At 35.1% G+C, this 22,537-nt stretch overlaps 3 protein-coding genes across 4 annotated transcripts in view; 2 read left to right on the forward strand and 1 right to left on the reverse strand.

Moving 5' to 3' along the window:
* The first annotated feature begins 800 nt into the window (after positions 1-800).
* LOC106155304 (uncharacterized) lies at positions 801-5,492 on the forward strand. The gene is made up of 9 exons (XM_087003948.1): positions 801-1,408; positions 1,559-1,844; positions 2,257-2,382; positions 2,778-2,912; positions 3,261-3,395; positions 3,885-4,011; positions 4,347-4,574; positions 4,890-5,068; positions 5,255-5,492. Exons 1-9 carry the CDS (start codon positions 1,211-1,213, stop codon positions 5,392-5,394), a joined length of 1,554 nt encoding a protein of 517 aa, XP_086860074.1. The 5' UTR covers positions 801-1,210; the 3' UTR covers positions 5,395-5,492.
* Positions 5,493-6,341: 849 nt separating this feature from the next.
* LOC106155310 (solute carrier family 35 member F6) lies at positions 6,342-13,663 on the forward strand. The gene is made up of 13 exons (XM_087006782.1): positions 6,342-6,497; positions 7,152-7,234; positions 7,664-7,731; positions 8,023-8,081; positions 8,434-8,495; positions 8,662-8,741; positions 9,313-9,445; positions 9,661-9,755; positions 9,878-9,922; positions 10,421-10,601; positions 10,932-11,014; positions 11,298-11,340; positions 11,753-13,663. The coding sequence occupies exons 1-13, from the start codon at positions 6,370-6,372 to the stop codon at positions 11,932-11,934; spliced, it is 1,242 nt and encodes a 413-aa protein (XP_086862908.1). The 5' UTR covers positions 6,342-6,369; the 3' UTR covers positions 11,935-13,663.
* Positions 13,664-13,762: 99 nt separating this feature from the next.
* LOC106171059 (spectrin beta chain, non-erythrocytic 1) overlaps positions 13,763-22,537 on the reverse strand; it is a 90,454-nt gene continuing 81,679 nt past the window's right edge. Inside the window, exons 81-90 of one of the 2 annotated variants that reach the window (XM_013551179.3) lie at positions 22,168-22,266; positions 21,542-21,724; positions 21,059-21,181; positions 20,693-20,748; positions 19,975-20,354; positions 19,461-19,646; positions 16,683-18,728; positions 16,008-16,220; positions 15,485-15,561; positions 13,763-15,159 (exon numbers count right to left, since the gene is read on the reverse strand). In XM_013551179.3, the coding sequence (XP_013406633.2) occupies positions 14,734-15,159; positions 15,485-15,561; positions 16,008-16,220; positions 16,683-18,728; positions 19,461-19,646; positions 19,975-20,354; positions 20,693-20,748; positions 21,059-21,181; positions 21,542-21,724; positions 22,168-22,266 (3,789 nt within the window). In that variant the 3' untranslated portion in view covers positions 13,763-14,733. Of the gene's footprint in view, positions 15,160-15,484; positions 15,562-16,007; positions 16,221-16,682; positions 18,729-19,460; positions 19,647-19,974; positions 20,355-20,692; positions 20,749-21,058; positions 21,182-21,541; positions 21,725-22,167; positions 22,267-22,537 lie in introns of those variants that run through there. The other variant, XM_087006779.1, reaches the window with a different exon arrangement.

Below are 22,537 nucleotides of genomic sequence, written 5' to 3' on the forward strand. Positions count from 1 at the left end.
TAATAATAAAATGCTAACAATGTTGCTACTGTGAATGGTTGAATTCATGGTAAAATGTTGAACTCTCAAACAACAGTCATGTTACAAATACTTCCTAATGAACCAAAATGAGGCACAAGAATGCTGAAATAATTTCTGACAGCTTCATGATGTACAGTTAAATCATATCTGACAGCAATATTTCTTGTCACAACCCTGCATACTGTCTTCTTTGAGTCCGTAAGGGTTGATCCTGATAGTCAGCTCAAATTTCTCCTTATATCTATCCTTCATGTAAAAAGTTGCTTCTATGAAAGGTTGAATATGATTACACAGTAAACTCTCTAAAACTATAACTGTTATTACCCAATGAACAAGAAAAATGAAGTACAAGATAACTGAACTAGATTCTGACAACATTCCACGATGTTGGGATACAGGGGTAGGTCAGGATTTCACGTCTTTGGACTGTCTTGAGTTTATATGGGTCGATCACGCTGATCAGCTGAAGTTTTCACATGTATATACTATTTTCCTTTTGGTGTACTTGATCACGATATGAAGATTATTTCATTTTATTTGGTTCACCTATATTTACGCTACTATTCCCCGTCGTTCTTTCCCTCCAGAATGGCCGCTGGACGAGTGTTACGGAGCAAATATGACGTCACTGTAATCGGTTAATAAGACAGGACTCAAAATACGGGAATTGCAACGTCTTTGGTTGAAAATAAACAATTAATTTAGTGTCAGTTATGTGTTGACATTAATTTAAATGCGATATTTGGCAAGTTTTCAAAATAACATGTATAACATCAGGCCTACATATCACGTTGATATACGTTAACCTATTGAAACAACGTAACGTAGCTAACGTAGACTAAGAGACGTCAGTGATACATGTATAATGCTTGATATTATCACAAGGCTTTCTTTGACAGATTTAAAAGACAGAATTCTATTTTCACCCTTTAAAGAAGAGTACTCATCCGGGGTGTTTTGAATTTTCGAAACAAAGTTAGAAAACTTAAAAAGTTGGCTGAATTAGAGCGTAACGCTATTTACTGATTATGACGAAAACAATCAAATTACGTCACGCGTGACATTGATTGCGACAACTAAACACTGGGCGGTGCATCGGGCTGTTAAGAGACCGTCTCGCTTTGGGTGTGTTTTTTAAGTTTGACATTGCAATTTGGAAAATATTTTTTATTCAAAAAGTATTTTTAAAATGCCAAGAAGGACGCGGTTTTCTACCAAGAGGACGAGGTTGTCAGAGACAAAGAGTTACATTAACACATTACCTTCGGAGATACTAGTGCATATTGGTAGATATTTGGATACAGAATCTCTCACAAATTTAATAGAAACTTCACAAAAGTTTACGGAATTGGGACACGATGACTACCTTTGGAGAATCCACCTGAAAGTAAGTCTACAGCTTGTTCGAAAAAAAAAAAAAGATTTTAATAAAAAAATAGTGAATTTGTTTTCCAAAACAAGTAACTGACATTACATTTACAAATATACAATTACCGTAAAATAGCCTAAGATATAAAAGAAAACTTATTTTATGAAGGGAAAGATGCCAACTGCAGTTGGATTCATCGACTGGGTCGGCAATACATCAACCCCAATGATGTCCTTGAAGACGTTCGCTGAACTAACACACAAAGTATCCTTCATCAACCAACACATTACCGAAGAAGAATACAAAAATTTTATTCGTCACCGCAATTCCATGTTGACCTGTATGTTCAGCTTTGATGAAGATGCGGCCACACCTTTCTGGCAGAGTCCAAAAGATTCATTTAATTACAGTTTTGCGCACGACATCTGGAATATACCTGTGAAAACTGTGTACAGTATGTATCTATCGGAAATTAATTGAAAATACATTCAGTATGTGCTTAATCTTTGTTTATGGTTAGTAATAATGTAGTTAAGCAGAGGCACACATTGTGCATATTTGTCTATATTTTTGCTGTATATATATATATATATATATATATATATATATATATATATATATATATATATGATTTGGGTTGTATGTGAATGCTTAATTGCTGATTTTCCTTGGCTCACCAAATGTATGTTTTCGTTTGTCCCAACTTGGACGAAAGTAACGTTTCACCAAAGGTCGCAACAAAATAGTTTTTGGCGTACTTTTCTCACTTCAAACAATTTTTTTATTTGTTCGTAGAATTTTTTCACCATCCGTTTGTAACAATGCCCATCTTTATAGTCTAGCTTTTTATCTAACTTTGCCAACAGGACATTGCCGCGAAAGACGTGTGACGAGGCTGTCATGGAGTGACTGCAACATGCTGCACTTTACTATCACAGAAAACAGCCAATCACCTGAGTTCTACCAACACGCTCTTGAGTGCTTTGTGAAATGTAAGTTTTATTTTGAACCAAGAGAGCGCTGAATATGAAGTGTAAAGCGCGTGCTAACTACGACAAGTTTTCAAAATATCTGTATTTACGCATATTTTTTAAAAAGTTAAACAACAATATACATTTTTTTTAAAGACCGCGTAGCCATATATTGCAGGGGCGGATTCAGAGATATTTTCTGACAGTCTTCCAAATTATCTTTGTTGATCCGTTCTTCATTTTTGACCGTCTTCCGACAGAAAAAATTGGATACCCGTCAATGTAAACTTGAAAATCTGACCGTCTTCCGGAAGACCCAGAAGACGCCCTAAATCCGCCCCTGTATTGCTAACTCGACGCGGGACAAATATACTGAATTAAATCTATTTGACTCAGAAAAAATATCTCCGTTTCAGGCGCAGATGAGATCAATTCCTTGTACGAAAGGTGTAAGTCACAGATGACTATGAGACAATTCGCCAGACTCCTAGAACGCCATAGACGACGTGGAAGTGCCATGTTTGAAGCCATGACCTCAACGCTAAAAAAAGGTGAGAAAGCATAGGGGCCTAATGCCTATTTTTGTCTAAATACGAGAATGATAACATTGTATACAGTGGTTTGATTGAATAAAGCGAAGTTGACATAGAGCATTTGGTGAAAACTTTCGAAAGTACGATTTAAATCAGTTTCACGGAGGAATTTGTTACAAAAGCTGGGCGAATAACTCAGGCGCCCCATATGACATTTCATTCAAAATAGTGAAATAGGTAAAATAGTAAGGAATAGCTAGGAATTTAGAAATACGTATATTAAGAAACCGAGATTAATATTAATGTCACCAGTAAAACTTATCTGAATCATATCGAACAAAGTTAACGCATAATTATTTGACACAGGTTCCATTGGTTTAATCGAAGACGAATCAGATAGTACAAATGAAAGGCGTCCCCCCACAATGGACACAATTATGAACCATATCAAATCAACGCATCCATATCTGGTGGAAAATGAGAAGGACGTTAACGAAGGCGGTATGTCCAAATCACTGGAATTTGCATTTCAAATTAGTACTAAGGTGGCCTTTCTCCTCGCCATCAGCTTTTCCATCCTTTTTTAAACATCAGTTTCAGTCCCGACGCGAACCGGCTTCATCATGTCTGTTTTTTTTTTTTTTTTTTTTTTAATGGATTCTCTCTTATCGGCGCGCATGCGTGATGAACCTTGCACGGATAATAGAACTGAAGTTCGGGAGCCCTCACCTGCAAATACGAAAGAGAATGAATGTTGTCGGTCTCCTTAAAGACACAACCTCTACTGTTCAAGAATAACAGCAAAGCTATTTTAACATAATTGAAACTTGATCGGGAAAAAATTGGAACGAACTAAGCTTAATTAAGTCGTATGTAATTTTTAAAGCTACAGCTCAAACTAGGTGCTACCGATTTGATAATATTACTTTAGAAAATATTCTCATCTTTATTACAGACGATATTGAAATATTTAATTTTTCGTAACTCTAGGGCTCTCGGGGTTGGTGAATTATGCCAACAAGTGCTCGATGATATACCTGCAGACCATGCAACGTTACTTTCAGTATTCTTGGGAAAAGAAGACACACACCGACCACCCAGATATAACGCTTCCAAGGTGAACTTTTTAAAAGAACACTCACAGATGAAATTGACAAAAAGGGGCAAAATACTTGAAACGAATGGATATTTTTTAGAATATCCATTTGTTTCAAGTATTTTCATTAAAATGAAATCTAAGAAAAGCTATGACCAACAAACCTTTTTGGATTGTTATTGAGTTTGGGTGGAATAAAGCACAAATAGTTGTTTTAACAGTATTTTTTCCTATTTTTGGTGCCCTTTCCTTTTCACAAGTAACACTGCGAAGGCTCTGGTAACTGTTAATATGGCAGCGTTTTTCGTTTCACTTGTTACGGATATAATTCTAAAGCATCCAATCGATATTTTTAGGGCATTGTACACTTCATTTCTTTGGGAACTTAATGCTGTTGATCAGGATGCGTCCATCTGGGACAGTTCTGGACCACGCCTCGTTGACCAGTGGATGGACAGATTAAATGATGGCTGCACTCCGGACATGCTGCTCAGAGAATTGACCGTTAGGCGCTACATTCGATCAAACACCAACGACGGACACTTGCTTTTTGACGAACTTTTAGACACCGTTGACTCTTGCATGTGAGTTTTTCACATCTAACGTGGGCGGGAGATGAATATGAGTTCTAAGATAAATAAGATTATTTATCCCCCTTATTATAACCCATGTGATAAGGTTTGACTGTAAAGAAAGATACTAAAAATACATCTCTTCAAATTTCACTTTTTTATTTTGAAGAAAGATGACCCTTTTGTTTACCACACCTAACAGTATCATACAATTTAGCTCATTCTACATGAATTGTACAGTATCAAAACGTTAAACTACCTTAGTTTTTTTACGTAAAATATTCCTTATTTTCAAGTGTCAGTAAATTTCTTTATTTTCTTTTGTAGTAATTACATCCAACTTGGCACTCGATTGGTGCTGCGCGACATTAGAAATTTCATAACCCGCAGACTGGCCGTATTCAGAGAATTTCAGGAGCTCAAAATTGAGAAAGTCCATCGCATCCAGCGTCAGTTCATGGACTTGGTCATCCCCAGCAGTTGTCTGTCGAACGTCACTGTGACAGGTGATTTTTTTTTTGTTTGCTTGTTTTTTGTTGTTAAAATGAAGCGAGAGTCATCGGTAGCGGAAGACAGCGATAACAAGCGGACTTACGCGAATTTTCGCATACTTTTTTCTTTAAACAGTTCTCTGAATACAATATTTTAAAAAAGACTAAATAATTGTTTTGTTTTTGTTTTTTTAATTTCAGACGAACTTCCTTCTTTCCGAGCTTCCACTCTCATTGCCCAGTACGAACGTATGAATGAAATGTTTTCAACCTACATGCGCAATGGACGTCTGAAATCTTTACAAAGTCTACGTGCTCTAATGGAGAGAATCTTTAAGTGATTTTTGCTTGTATAAAAAGGACTCTTAAAACGCTAATAGTTTCTACGTAGGCCTATACATAAGAACGATGCTATGTCTAATCTTAAAGAAAAAAACCTAGTGACGCCTTTCGTCTTTGTCTTTCTTGTTATCTATATTTGCTATATGATTCTATCCAATGGGTGAAAATAAAGATTCCAACATTTTTTATAATACTTGTTTTTTTTTTTTCTTAAATTATCTGTAAAACACATAAGCAGATTCTTAAGTAGACAGGTAAATACCGTAGTTGTGTCTTCATTAAAATTTCTTCTATACATTTAGTAAACACCTTTTCGATATTAAAGATCTTATCTAAATCATTTTTCTAATAGGCCTAGAGGAAATTATAGATATTCAACATTTGTATCTAAAAAAAAAGGACATTTAATGTTTACTATTGTTCAAGAACGGATCTTCATGTTGGTGAACTTTCTTTCGTTTAGACTTGGATCCAATATATATGTGTATATACTATAACGGGTAGGCCTACAAGGTTTACACTAGGCCTTCTCTGCCCAGTTAGGCCTACCAACCAACATTTTAGCCTACTTTTTTTTACATATGGCTGTAGGTCTATTAATCGGCATAAAAACATCCAGAAAGGTTTTTAAAAGCAAGCTATATATTGAAAATTTTCGATGTTTTATTATATTATATATTAATAACTGAATAAAAAATATCCATCCCCATCCCACCCCACGCCATCCAAGCCCCCATCACACGGTTAGCACAAAATACGCCTTATTTTCTGGCTGACATCGTGTAGGCCTATAGATACCTTCTACCAGGGCCACAGATTGGCTTTCACTAGATATTCACAAATATATCTCTGATATATGATAGTAGTTTTCTGCACTGTGCGTCAGAGAAAAGCGCACATAATTAGCCTATCTGTGAACCTGTTAGAGGTAGTGTCGATTTTGATGCTTTAGTTGAGCCTCTGAGTGAAATCATATGACTGTGTCACATGATTCTTGGTTGTTCAAAATGGCGTTGTCGTGTTATCAGGTGCTTCTGGCATTTGGGATGTTAGTGACTGGAAGCATCAACACGATAAGCAAGAAAGCCCAAAATGATGTCGTGTAAGTACAATGTTCTGTAAAATATTTGGATTATATATACAAAATAAAATAGATGTTGGTGTTCAGTAAGTAGAGATATCTCTCGTAGTGATTGCTACAGCTAGTACATGGAAGTATTAACAAGCTACAGTACAGTGTACATATCAAAACCGTCAATAGGAGTGCTAACGCATGAATTTTCGTGCCACATGCTACATTTTCGCCTGTTGTATTAATATTAGCAATAACATGATCTTGATTCTGACAAATTTTAAAAATTTACAATCATCATGGCAGTAACATTTGTGAAAAAAATTAAATCAAAGTGAAAGCTCATTTGAAAACTTACAAAAAAATCTAATGGTCATGTGGGACCACTAAATTCACACGTGAAAAGTTTTACTAGTCTATACAAAATTTTACAGGGCCAAGTGTGTAGGACCAGTTGCTTACATTGCACAATGAATACCCAGTACATGTACTAATACCAGTATCAGCATGTTACTGCCAGTGCCAGTTAATGTGTAGAATGATTTAATCAGAATCGAATGTAAAAGCTAGGCAAATGAGGCACTTGTCTGGAATCTTGCATTTTTTTGAAGGTTTGTGTATTGTCTTTTCTTGCTAAATGCAATTTTTTAGTCAGAAACTTATACCATTGATTTGCAATTGCAGGGTGGAGGGACTCCCTGTCAACGGAACGGCCACCCCACACAGCTTTGACCATCCATGGTTCCAGACTGTTATCATGTTTATAGGTACTTAGCACCATTATTATTGTCTCAGTGCCATTTGGTGCTATCTGGAATAACAAGCATTTAACTAGCCATTACCTGCAAAGTAGGCTAGGATTTATTTTCTGGAAAATGTGGACCTTTTAACCCCCTTAGTTGACCCAAATTTAGAAACAACATAGGCACTAGATCAAATTTTGTTTCAGATTGGGCCATTTAAAACCAAAGGGTGGTACTTTCATTCCCCTGTCCATCATGGCCTATGTATTTCAAGTGCACACATTCTTTTGGGTTTATGTTTGTTTTAATACTGTTCTCACAGGTTATTAATAAGGAGCTACATATATATATATATATATATATATACTGGATCTCCAATCGTGACTATAACACTATAAATTTATTTCCATCCACATATGTCTTATCACATGATTCTATTATTTTTTCACTCAGGAGAGACAATCTGCCTGTTTGGTTTATGTTTTCAAAGAAAAAGAGAAAGGGATAAATACCTGAAAGAAGTAAGTAGTAATAAATCACAGATTTGCTTTCATTCATGATTAGATTGGATTAGAATGGGAAGAATTAAAAGTAATTAATTTAATACGAGGATTTTTTTAAATGTATAATTTTTTTTCAGATTCAAATTATTTTTCTTTGCCAGGAAGAGTTTTTGGTGCATGGAATCAGAAAATATAGTGATGATTTACGGTGATTATGTATATTTATGAAACAAAGTAGAGATGTGGTTGATATTTTATTTTCATTAAATCTGTTGATTTTGAAAAAATTAAAATAATTACTTTTTCTAGCAAGAGCAGAAGGTAATACAGGGAGACTTCAACACAGGATTACCTCTACAGCAACCAAGGTAGGTACTTAAATGATGCAGTTATTGAAAGTGATCTAAAAGTAGTTTTTCCCTTTTTTTCCCTTAATTTTTGCATGATAATATGACTAAGATTTGAGCATTTACAAGTTCCATGTTTTTTTTCACTGAAAAAATTGCCATAAATGCAAAAAGGAAATAATGCTAATAGGAATAATATTGAATATATTGATAGTTTACATGATTTATTTTTTAAAGAAAATATATGATTGATGTAAGAAGTTTTTCAATAGTCAGTCGTGATGAGTGACATTGGTCGTTTATTTTTAGGATATTTATACACCAATTCTTGATGATGAATATTCCCTGTATATATATAAGTTTGCTTTTTCAGAATTTTTCAAATTATATTTGCCATTCCAACAGTTTGTGATTTAATTGGAACTAGCTTGGCAGGTGAGAAAAATGTGTTTCTAAGTCCTTCACTGTACAAAGTATAGATAACTTGTGCTTCTATTATATTGTGAGAAATTTTGCAAACAAATCACATCATCACCCAGTTGTCCTCTTGCAGAGAGCACTTCTGATATCTGCTGCATTTTTTTGATATTTTTGTTTTCAGGCATTGGTCTTCTCTATGTGGATGGTTCTGTGTGGCAGATGTTAAGAGGATCTATCATCATATTTGCAGGCATTTTATCAGTAAGTACTGGTAGCATGCATCCCTATTGTAACTGGAACTCACATTCTTCCACAATTTATTTGATAGAATATTTTTGGCTGCAGCAGTGGTCACACCCAAAGATAGCTAGTATTTACTTTCAAAGTCGATGTTATAATTTTCTGAAGATGGAAATTGAACCTTATTGCATGTTGCGTTTGCTCAGTGTTTTGAACAGACATAAAATTTGAGGCTGAAATTGGTCAGGGAGGGACAGTACATTGTATCATGATCTTGATCAAAATCTAAAATTGTGGTATATATCCTGACAATAGTTTGCTAGCTTTACTTGTAGGACGTCAGATGTTTGAGTACATTGTGGGGATAATTTTGGCACAAGATAGTATTGGATATTTGCAGAAACTTACTTTACTTGTGAGTTGGAATATATAAAGCAGAAGCCCTGCAATCCTTTGTAATACCACACATAATGCATGCATACACAGACTCACACAAATGCATGTTTGTACACACATGCACAGATCAGTATAATGAGATTATTTAAGGCTGTAAAGTGATGCAGCATAATTAACTCCATTATATATTTTTAAGAAAATATTTCTGAAGAGAAAGCTTCGTTGTATCCATTGGAGTGGTATGATAGTGACAGTGCTAGGGCTGGTTTTGGTGGGACTCTCCAGTGTCTTGAAGAATCAAAAGGAAGAAGATTCAAAGGCAATATTAGGTAACACATATTACCATTGCATGGTTTCTAGTCTTGTATGGCAACAGTCTTGAGTTTGGGCTATCTTGGATGGTCACCATTAAAATTTTCATGTTCTTCTCAATTCAAATGATTATCTCATTTCTGCAGTAATTTCTTTTTTATGTCACGTGTCTTGGTGTTCCGAGTATACATTTTTCATTTAAGAAACAATCTTTTGATTCCTGTTATTCCAGGTATAATATTTATACTTGCTGGTCAAGTGGTCAGCGCCAGCCAAATGATCATAGAAGAACTTTTCCTAAAGAAAAGAAACTTTCAGCCATTACAAGTAGGTGTTTGATCCATACATTTACATTTTGTTTTAAGTAATATGAAAAAGTAAGCTTTTTATGTTCTGATATATCTATTATTAATTATGTAAAGCTGATGTAATATTATTATGTATTCTAGGTAGTTGGAATGGAAGGATCGTTTGGTGTATTTTTCATGGTTTGTGTAAGTATTTTTATTTATTTATTTTTATTTATATTTAAAGATTTATTTCGAGAAAAATTAAAACACTCAACTACTTATTTCAGAAACACACCGTCACTCATACACAGACACACACCTCTTCCACTTATCTCATTAAATGTATCCAAAGACACCTAATTATATATTTATATAAAACTAAGAACACTTTCCTTGCAGAATTTTAAGCATGTAAGTATTTTTATTGTGTAATATAGAGATTTTTTCATGAGAACTGCCATTACATTGAAATGCTTATGCACATGACTTCTGTGTGTGTTTTAGAGATGTTACCCTTTAATACAGAAATGTCTATATCTGTTAATGTATATAGAAAACATAGTTACAAAGCCTTGGCAATTGCAATGTGTACATAGTCATTGATGCTCTTATTGTATAGCAGTAGCAGACAACCACTGTTTTTGAATTGTTCTTTTTGAAAATAAAAATGTTCAGAAAATTATAAATTGTTTTTTTTTCTAGGCTGTCCTACCAGCCATGTACTTTATCCCAGGTCCACAAGTAGGGAACAGTTATGAAAACAGTATTGATGCCCTGTACCAGATCTATAATAGTCCTAGGCTCTTAATTTTTTGCCTGTTGTACCTTGCTTCAATTGCATTTTATAATTACTTTGGATTAGCAGTCACAAAGTCTTTGACAGGCAAGTATTATTTTCTTGGCAAAATGTAAGTCTCATAACTTTCAATATGGACATAATTTTTGCTGATGTGAACGCAACACAGATATATTTGTAAAAGATTTTTTTGTGATAATTTTTTTCATTTTATAAATGATAATAGTAGTTGGAGGGTACTCTCTTCATATTTGCTGAGCGATATCAAATTTGAAATTAGATTTTTTTACAAGTACTGTTTATTCATTTTCTGGTCTGATTTTGTGTTGTTAAATGTATGTATTCATTCAATATGAATAAGAAAAAAAAATTAAAAAAATAATTACCTGTAATATTTTTTCTCATTATTTATTTCAGCTGTCCACAGAACATTGATAGATGCCTTAAGGACCATAATGGTATGGGTGGTAGATCTATTGATTTACTATCTTTTTGACAAGGTAAGATTTTTTGGATCATTATATCATTTTCTAGATTTTTAACAAATAAATTTTTACAAGAATGTGATGGATTCAGAAATATACCCAAAGATTTAAAATGGATGTGCGAAAAAAAATGGACTTGTGAAAAATTTCAGGTGATCAGTATTAATAAAGAACCTAAGGGAATAATTGTACTCAGCATGAAAGAAAATGACATGGTGAATAAAAACTTTATTTCATTAGCAACAATTTTTTCATCACCATTTTATGTCACTCTTATAACTTAAAAAAATCTTTTCAGGACTTTGGAGAGGAATTTGACAAAACATATGGCCTGCTACAAGGTAGTGTAATATTACATGTTCTCTTTTGATACGTTTTGATGCATTTTGTATGTTATTTGAAACAAGACCAGGCCTGTATGCAGTTTATTGGGTTAGAAAGAACTGCTCTTCTTGGCTGAAAAAGGTCTGATCTAGGTTCTATGCCATTTTTTAACTAAGAATGTAAAAGTTTTTGAGAAAAAGGTCCTTGTTTGAAGTTGCTTTCTACAATGGCATAGGAGCTGTTTGATTTGATAAATGAATTATTGTGGTCATGAAGAAAGTTCACAAACTGTTTTCCTCCTGTTAAAAAATATTTTTTGCTCATATGAATATATTGTTAAATTACATTGTTGCATAATTTTAAGTTTGAATACCTTTATTTTCAATTGCCATCCAAATCATTTACCATTTTATATTTTTACCCTTACAGTGGATGGCTTCTTATTCCTGCTGATAGGGACAGCCCTTTACAATGAGTTGGTAGAAGTTCAGTGCATTCCCTGTCTAAGAAAACCAAGTCAAGAAATGGAGGAGATTACACCAAAAAATCCCAGGCACATTCAGGATGCTGCTAAAATTGATGAAACTTCTCCGTTGCTTGAAGAAACCTAGACTGAATCTTATGTTATATTTCTTATAATTATATACCAGTATATATATATATATTTAGTATAAGGTCTAATATATTCCTGTAATATTTAGTAAATGTTGATATGTAGTATATTTATAGCATGGTTTTATTGCTGTACAATAAAGTGACCTGACACAGCCCTCCCTGTGGCCAACCCCCTGGGACCCAGATTCCAGATGAGGAATGTGTGTCAAAGTATATATGAGAAATCCGATGGTTTAGAGTTGTCAAGTCGTGTTGTTAAAGTGCTACTTGTACCCAACTTCCCTGAATGGCACAGTGAAAGGCTGGTTGTACTTCAGTAAGGTCACACAGCAATACAACATGCACATGTAACACTGTCCAGCTGCTGACATGGTAGCAGCTTATTATTTTCACATGTTATTACACAATTGTGTTCAAAGTGATTTTGTACATAATGCAGAGATCTCAAAGTTTCTGTCTCTCATGTCATATTTATATCACTGCAATAATTGTGTAAAGAAAATTTTCCATCGAGTGTCTGAATTCACTGTGTTCATAGTTTAGAAAGATAGCTGCATTCATGTAAATGAAAGAACCTGAAACGTAATTATAAAGGGAAGTTTAGCGTAGTTAAGCAATATTTTATGGTGACCCCTATCTCCAGAGTGCCCACATGTGCATGCTCAATTCCCATATGAGGGTTATCCTCAATTGAGGTACATGCTCCTACTTGTATTGTGGTGCATCACATCACAGCCTCATTTTACCTGTGCAACAACCAATATTATGCGCCACCAGTTTTCTTTGTGAATCGGACTAAGAATGTTAGGTAATCTGAGATGGAGGAGACATAAATAGTTGATTACATATACCAAAATTTTTAATGTATAGTATCCATATGCCCATGAAGTGTTCCTATGTACATCTGTTTTGTTTGTATATTTTTGTTTATATCTTTTGTAAATCTGTTGAACTACTTGATCAATAGGCGCTTTAATCAGATGTGTTCCTTTTTTATCTGAAATCCGTATTTTTATGATAAAGCTCACCAATTCTGAAATGAATAAATCCGTAGCCAAGCTATCCATTATTTTATATTTATTAAAACCTGTTGAAAATTTTTGAAGGTAATTATTTAACTATTTGTACTGTTGATTTAAGTAATATACTTTTCTGAGTAAAACATTATTCAAGGTCCCAAATTTTACATATTTTTTACCATTCAGTCAAACCTTGTAGAAAGAATGTTATAGAATTGTACATAATGTACAAATTTAGTTTTCTTCATACTACAAAGTTGCCATAACAGTTAATGTTTGCCTTATTGCTTTATTTATTTATTATTTTTTTTTTTACAATCTAATGTACTGCATTGCTTAATAAACTCCTAGTAATTTAATAACGACATATCAAAACTTCTATAGGCATGGTAAATGTATTGTCTCAGGAAGGAAGGCAATATTTCTTGCACAGTCATTTATTGCATATAGTTGTGCAGTAATAGGTTGTTAAGGATGAAAAATCAGCAGCAGTTCAGTGTGGCAGACAAAACCATATTTAAATAAAAGTTGTTATCATAATTAGTAAAACTATCACCTCTACTATATGCTGTTATAAGATTAGTTAACAGCATTTACTTTTAAAGTGTTAATTCAAATGATTAAATCAATGAATTCATATTTGCATAACACGAATGAAATATGTAATTTTGAAATATTAAACACATTTACTTAAGTGTAACTCTGATTCTTTGCAAGAGTTGTTCACATATCAGTCAACAAATCACCAATAAATCTATACTTTTTCACTTTAATCCAAAATGTAATATTCCATTTTACTCTTGAATGGTGTAATTACCAAAATAAAAAAGATGATTTATTTCACAACCATGATTACATTTCAATTTGATCAAATTAATGTCCATTTATCTTCACAAAGCACACAAAAGCAGCTTATATGTATCTAAATATATTATATAATATATAGTAAACAATGTATATACACAACCAAGTTCTGCAATTGGCAATAAAAATACAATTGGCTTGCTGTTACCCTGTAAATATAGAATATGCATTTACAAAAAAATATTACACAATAAACTTAAAAGGCATCAGATAAAATGAAAATTATGTACTTCAAGTTCAAAAAGTAACATAACAATACATGCATAATAAACATTTTTATTAAAATGACAAACCATGAAGTATTCTAGAAAAGAGGACGGATTCTAAAATGGTGCAAGCTACATACACTAGCTTGAGTGCTGCATTTCAACTATTTCTTTATCTATCATCCCATTTTGCAGCATGGAGTATAATGATAATTGCAAAAATTGATCCCTCATCATATGTTGAGCAAATGAATTCATAAATATGAGTATAGGTCAGTTAAAATTCTGCACAAACTAAATTAGTAAGACATCACATACATGTTAAAAGCATGTAACTAGAATATACATAAACTAGTTCTGAAACTACACAGAAAAATCTGTGGAGGAGATCTTTTTATAACACTAAAATAACATGGGAAAATATGCTTCATATATCATAGAGCTGGGGAATTATTTTCATTTGTTTTTATTCATTTCAAAATACTAAACTCTTCATTGTACAATCCTTGATTGAGAAAGAAAAATGTAGTTATCAAAGGACCTCAATGTGCATAGAAAAGATTGGAATGCTCACATTTTGATTTTGATTAAATTTGCACTCTAAAAATAGATAAGTCTCAGTCAAGTATAATATATTTCAAAATGCACAGTTCTTTAAAATAAATGAACTACATTATGTACCACTGAAATATATTCCTTAGTTCTTTTACTTTTTTCTCTTGAATATATTTGAAAAAACTTTATGTGATTTCTTTTTCTCTTTTCCAGGTTTTGCCGCAACTGGCATCTCAACACTGCTGTCTCCTGCCACGTCTGTCAACCCTTTAATGGCAACAGTATGGTTGCTAGGTGACAGAGGAGGAGCAGCAGTGGCGCCACCTATACCTTGTTCAAGTGGTGCCACACTCATCATGCGTGGACTGGTACTACTGGTGCCTTCCCCTCCATTTAGTGGTGTTCCCCCTGGGTGTGCTGGTACCCCTGGGTACTCTTTTATGCTGCCAGAAACCTGAACCCGGTGGGGTATAACTGCTGGGTGGGGTGGGGGTGCTGGGTAGGGTGGGGGTCGCCCTGGGGGTTGTGGTGCCTGGGTCTTCTTCCTTGGTGACTTGTTTGGACCTGGCTCCAGTGCCTGCAATTATGTCAGTGTTAGAAATAAATCACTAGAAAATTGTGTCATGTGCTGTGAGCAAATTTCTGTATAACAGCCACCTCCAAGAATGCACTTAATGTATTCATCTTTGAATGGACAGTTTTTAAATCTTGAAAATCATCAAAAAGGCTAATCATGTCATTTAACAATAATTTTATAATCTAGACTTCATGTAATAAATTTTGGTGGCAGTGTGTGCTGTATGTGAGTGTATGCATGTTAATGATCTTGTACATATACTTCAGATGCTATGATATTTACAATGTTAGAAATAATGTGCACAAGACAGAACACACTTCTTTACCTGCTTTCTTGGTGAAGATTGTGAAACCAATGTGTCAGTGATATCACCAGCCACTGCAGAACTGACAGACAATGTGCCTAGTGAATAGAAGCAAGTGTCTAGGTATAGGCCACAAACCATTTAAGCTTTGGTGAAATAGTTGCATATTTCATATGTAAAGCAAGCATACTGCACCATTATTTTAAGCACCATCCAAGCAATATCTTACAGCAAGAAATTCCAAATTGTGAATACTATCCTTTAGTGTTTTCGGTGACTTAAGTAGCATAGAAAATTGGCAAATCAAGCAGAAAGACAAGTGGATGAATCCAGTATCTACTGGTACATATAGATTCGTATGCAGGCCACTGCAATCACTTTTATTCAGCAGAAGTTGTCTCAAGGGAAAAATTAGTCTTTTATTATATATATATATATATATATATATATATATATATATATATATATATATATATATATATATATATAGATAGATAGATAGATAGATAGATAGATAGAGAGAGAGAGAGAGTAGCTTTCATACCTATTGGTTTTGAATTTTCAGGAATCTCAGGAATGTCAGGCCAGTCCAAGCCATCATCATCGTCATCCTCATCATCGTCATCACTGTGATTTGCCAGTGGTGGGGGCAGTGAGGGCAGAGGTGGGGTCACGCCATAGTCACTGTACTCACTGCGTGCACTTCTGGCACTGGTAGGTCTGGCACTGTGTGGGACAGAAGGAGGGAGGGGAGAATCTGAAGGAAAAAAAGGGGATTTATCTATGCAATTTAACCACTGAAGAGGTACGTAGTCATTAATTTCAAAGGGGTGGAGGTACTTCTTCCTTGAATATATAGACCTTTTATCCCTTTAACTAACCCAACTTGAGAGATGTCATAAATTTTGATGCAGAGAGGACCTTTTCGGGCCAAGATACATACGTACACACATCATGCCTGAATCTATATCATTTACTTTTCAAAAGTCAAAATATTTCTTTTTTTTTCACCAAACAATACCGAATAGAATTGTACTTAACATATAGCAGATGAATATCTTGTCAAGCAGCAGACATGACATGGCTGGCATTTGCCACTGCTTTTTCACATATTTTGTATACCGTAAACCTTTTCAGACTAAGACATAGACTGAAATTAGAGTTTTTAGACTAAGATTTCGACTAAGACTATGGTATTACCACTGGGCCTCAAACCTACCTGACTTATCAGACTGACTGCTATGCTGTGATGAACTATCCCATGGTGCAGTGTCTGAGAACTCTGGTGGTACACCATAGTTAATCTCTTCGTCACCAGTGATAGTATCACTCAACGCCTGCCTCACCGCTTCATCCACTGAGGAATCCCCTTGTACGACATATCTGTGACTGTTATCTCTGTGACCATCTTGCCTGGAGCTGTCTTCTCTATGACTCTCTGTTCTATTGCTGTCCTGCCTGTTGCTACTGAGCGGTGTGACATAGCCCAGGGAACTGTCCATACTACCAATGGAGATGTTACCCAGACTTGTTTGCGACTCCCCAAGGGGATCACCTGCCTCAGCCAGAGCCTCATCGAATGCTTCATCAATCGTCCTGTATAGTTCTGTTGGAGACATGTCATTGGCATCCCTGGGAACGTGTGAAATGGGATGAACTGTAGGTGGCACATGTGTACCAGAAAACACTGTAGAGGGCAATGCAGGTCCCTGCACTACAGATTGTTTATCGTCTACACTGATGGTGAACTTTTCGTTAGTGTCTTGAGGAATTTGAGAAGATACTATTTTGCTTTTTCTTGGAGAAATTGGAGGAGATTTTACCAGCCCAGATTGCACATTTGGTCCTTTTTGATCCACTTTAACTACAGTTTTTATGGTACTGTTATGAGATTCCAAATCTTTCTCAAGAGTGCTACATTGTGAAACATCATATGAACCTTGCTTCTTGGAGACACTAGAAGATACAGTATTGGGGTATGTCACCTTATTTAATCTTAACACAGTGGGGTCACTTTTGGTTGGACTCATGAACCCATTGAAACGTGCAGAGTCTGGGTGTTCTGCAATCACTGATTGAGTATCCTTGGTAGTTATCTTGAGGGAATTTGATGCTGATGAAGACGGTGAAGAGGTGACAGAGACATGTGGTAATTTGTGCTTCTGATTGAGCTGTAATGAAACACTGGAAACATGTTTCTCTTCTTTCTCTTTTGAATCTGACACAGAATTCTTAAGCTGTGGTGATGTTTTCTCAGGAGATGGTGGTGCAGGCCGCACAGGCTGCGGTGGTATAGCACTCAAGTGTTCCACTGTTTTGTAAAGCTGGTTCTCATTGGGTGATTCCTCTCCAGTTTTGTTATGCTTGCTTTCATTGGGTAATACCAATGGTGGTGTTGAATCTGGCTTCTTGGGTGGAGGAGACCCTGGAATGAAAGGTTTTGACTGTCCATTGTGAACTTTATCTGGGAGTACGTTTGTATTAGATTTGGCAGGTGACCCTGGGGATAAAGTCTTCACTGAGGTAGACATGGATCTTTGGTTGACGGCTGAACCTGATGTACTGTTTGACATCATTGCAAAACTGAATGGTTTTCCCTTCGAGGGACTGTATGGTGAGACTGGCCGATTTTCTGAGGATTTTGATAATACATCATTGTGTTCTTTTTGTTTTTTACCAAATGGTGAAGGAGATGGAGTTTTATCAACTTTTGATCCAGAATGGTTCTCTTTGTCCTGCAAAGATTCTGACTTGGTTCCTGTCTTGGTCTCACTGTTTGAATGAGAACTGTGGGAAACAGAAATATTAGGACCAACATGATGACCTTTTCTTGGGCTAACTGGATGCCTCCCAGAACTGTCCCTGGTCATATGCCCACCATTCATATCTATGGTCAGTTTACCAGGTGTTAGCCTTTTAGCAGAATAATTCTGGCCATTCTCTGCTGCGTTTCTGTCCTTAACACCTTGATGATTTACCAATTGGTCCCTCGAAGTTTGTAGTGGACTATGGTCACTTGGTTCATTTGAATCCTTCTGGTAAGCTTTAGGACTAATACTTGAAGTAAGTGAGGATTCAAATTCTTTGGGCTTGGTCAACCTGACTGGAGTCACCGTGGGGCTGTGGCTGCTGTCAGTGTCAGGTAAATTGGTTGTTAAGAATGAAGACTCTGTGGAGTTGCTTTCAGATGCAGTTGCCATGACTTCTTTGTCTGCAGCTACATTTACAGCTTCATGGTGTGTCAACTGTTTTGAAGGAGGTAAAGCTGAAAAGGTGTCAATTGAAACCGTGAATCAAGTTTTGTAACAGAAGGTGAAATTAATATGGTGAATGAAGATGCAAGGACTCTTTGACTTGCTTGCTTCTCCAGAAGCATATCTGCTATTCTTTTACATACATCACAAGACAATCTGTTCCTTGATAATTCAATTGACCACATCCATTACATTTTATTTCATGTTCAGAGAGACATATTTATAAATTCTTATTATCAAATCTTCTTACTTCTTTCAAAAATGAATGCAATGTACTCAAATAGTTTTAAAAAATTTTTATAGGGATGTGCTGAAATACAACTTGTTTAAAGATACATACAAAGTCAATTTTTTGTCATAAAAACCAACCAAATGCCAGCATATAGTTTCAAGTAGTATAACTAAGAGAATTACCAAAATGCATTTTAATTTTACCCGAAAGTGATGTTTGAGCAGATTTTTCTGCTAGCATTCTATGCTGTATGTCAATGGGGCAGAAAAGTAGGTCACGAAAGTACGTTAAATTGACAACCAAAAATTTAAAGAAAGGAGAACTCTAAAGCTTTTTTATGGCTGATCGGGTGATTTATTCAGTTATCCCTTGGCATGTCGAATTTATTAGAGTCGTATAAGAAACTAGTAGAAGTGGTTTACATGTGTTACTGGGAATCCATGCTCCACCGATGCTCGGTTCGTATGTACCTTTAACAGTTAAACAAAACGCCATTGAAATTATTTCCCACCTGCAATAAAGTTGATCTTTTTCTCCCATGCTGGGATCTCATCTGCTGTGGGTGTCATAAACAGGTACTCAGAACCGTCTGCTAGCACCGCACGCAGCACATTCTTCTTTTTATAGTCAATGGCTACCTCACAGGTGGCACTGTATAAGTTGATTGGAGAAGAAAGAGCCTTGCTTTCTTCAAAGCCTAGAATATGGTAAAGACATACTATTACAGAGTGACACAAATAACAAGTATATGAAACACTTTTAATATGGATCTAAAAACATGCTGATTAGATTCATGTTTAAGAAAAACATTAACAATAAACTTATCTTCAAAAATCATAAAAAGAATGCAAATCATTTTGAGAAAAAAAAATCATTAATTAAAAATCATTTGAATACTGCCAAGACCTTTTACACATAAAAATGAGAAACATGTATCATGGGTAAACAAGATGTTAAGTGTACAAGTACAAACATCAACTAAAGGTCTTTTCTATAAATGTTATACATTGTTACCCATATCATACCTTGTCTATCTTTGAAAAAGCACAATAAATGTCCACACAACACAGTATAAAAATTCTTCCACGATCTGACAGCTGCTTTTTTCCCTCCAGACTGCAGTTCCTGTTTCCTCTCTAAAAACCCTTCCATCTCCACTGGGGGCAATGCTGAGGGAAGCTGATACTTCTCCTGAAAACTCAGCGTCCTTCTCCTGGTTGTGAAACTTGGAGTGCGCTTTCTTCTCTCTTCTCTCCTGTAGGGGGACCTCTTACTGGGGGTGCTTTCGTTGGAGTTCCAGGAGTCTGCCCTACGAAGTCCGCCCTTGTGTTTATGGGGAGTTGATGTGGGGGTGTGATCACTGCCTGCCTCACTTGCTGAGTCTTTGGTTATAGTTATGGTAGTACTAAAATGAAGAATGGAGTGGGTTCTACAACTGACAGAAACACCAAGAGAAAGGGGGGGGGGAGTCTTTCCAAATCAATTGAAAAATTCTACTATAATAACAAGAAGAATGTACATCTGTCACACAGACAATAGATTATATTTAACAAAAAACTCCCTCAAATACTAAAACAAAAATTCAGAAATTCCACTTCCCCTATCACTAGGCAAACAATTACAGGCACAAACAATAAATCACATATCTCTGTGTTAGTATTCTGATTAAAAACACTCCAAATAGGGAAGACAATGCTTTTGCAAAAATATATGCGCCTCCACATTCCACCTTATACCACCTACCCGTTCAATGAATCCTTATTTGGTGTTTTCTTGCCTTGTTCCTCCATTTTGCGTTCCTGTAATAAGCAACAGTTAGCAAAAGCTTTCAACCACCGCAACCACCTCAGATATATTATGCATGTGTGTTAATACCCTTGCTGGTCTCAAATCAACTGGAGAAATAGACCAAAAAATAAAACAAACCTCAATCTCAATACATGGTTAAATATCATGTTAGATTTAAAAAAATGAAACAATTTCCTTCCAACATGGCTAAATGCATGCTTCTTGGTGCTCTTTTCCAAAAATTGTCTATGAAGCATATGTTACCTAAACAAAAGTATAAATGTGAGGGTCTGTACAGCATGTGATGATAAAAAACCTTACCAATAGAATTCTCTCTTGAGTCTGCTTCTTGATTTCTTCTCTTCTATCCTTGGCTTTCCGCTCTTCTTCACTCTGTCTCTGCATTTCTTCCTGTTTTTTCTGATCTTGGAAAGCAGATTCCAACTGAATATAAAAATAGAGACTAAAACATATGAGCAATGCAAAGAATACCACCTGCAAAACGTTTGTCTGTCACTTTAGAGACTGCTTAAGGGAATTATATCAAACTTGTGTAAAAATGTGTCAAAAGTTTCACTGGATAATGTATAAGCAGTAAGTTATGTGTTGTAAGTAAAATTTGAAAAAAAAAAGAGCACAAGAATACTACAAAGGTTGTTAAACGTTTTTTTCTCTTTTCAAGGCATAAAAGTTATATTTTCTACATTATTCATTGTGAAAATTTGCCACAATATTACAGCAATATCCATTCTGTCCACACTTGATAGGTACAAAGCTTAATCAATACAAATACACCATGCTTACCAGTGTTATTCGAGTCACTGCCATAAACTTGTCCTCCTGTGCACTGAGCGTTTTCTCAAAGTCTTCATGTTTCTTTATCATCTCTTCTACTGCATTGATGGAGTCAGCAGTGATGTTCTCATGCAGCATGGACTCCCTGGCTGACATCCATGCTTCTAACTGCTCCAAATCATGCTTGAAGTGCTGAAAATTTAAATAGGAATACATTAATTCTTTGGAATATACAAAACTCATGAATGATTATGATTATGAATGAATGAATGAATGAATGAATGAATGAATGCACACAAGCATAGCATATATATCAAAGTATCTTAACCTAAAATGCTACAAATGCCATAAATGATTTCTTAGCAAAATTTAACAAAATTATTTTGTGGCAGGTTTTCATATTATAAAAGTTATTGGAGTTAATGCAGAGAAGCAGTGGCTGTCTTGGTCCTACTGGTATGGCAGGCAATATCAATACATGTAGTTCACATTATCTTATTGTAATGACCAAAAAACAGTAGAAAGATAAATAAAATTTTGTTAACTTGTACTTCAATAATTTGTTATAATATGACCTAGGATTTCAAACCGTGAGCTGTGTAACACTGATTATATATCAAAAAGAAAAATTCTACCTGCACATCCAGATTTTGATCATATAAATCTTTTCTTTGATGCCAAGTTTTTAACAGGCTTTTCAATAGCTCATCCAGGTGGGCCATCTTTTCTTGAATCTGAAATGTAAACAAGATAATGAAAATCATAACTTAAACAATCACACATTCATAGAGTCATACATACACTTGTGTTGTATGCAAAACACGTACTGATTTTTCTGTTACATGTAGTTACAGCAAAGGAGGTTTTTGCATTTGTTAGTTAACAGCCCAGCTCTAGTACTTATGGATGGATTTTGATAGCACTTTCAGGGTAGGTCAGAAATGGGCCAAATGAGAATTTATTATATTTAGTGGAAGTTAATCAGTTGGTAATAGAAGATCTAAG

Source organism: Lingula anatina, chromosome 2 (genome assembly GCF_051362555.1).
Source record: "Lingula anatina isolate TDL-2025a chromosome 2, LinAna3.0, whole genome shotgun sequence".
In the NCBI taxonomy this organism is placed as follows: domain Eukaryota; kingdom Metazoa; phylum Brachiopoda; class Lingulata; order Lingulida; family Lingulidae; genus Lingula; species Lingula anatina.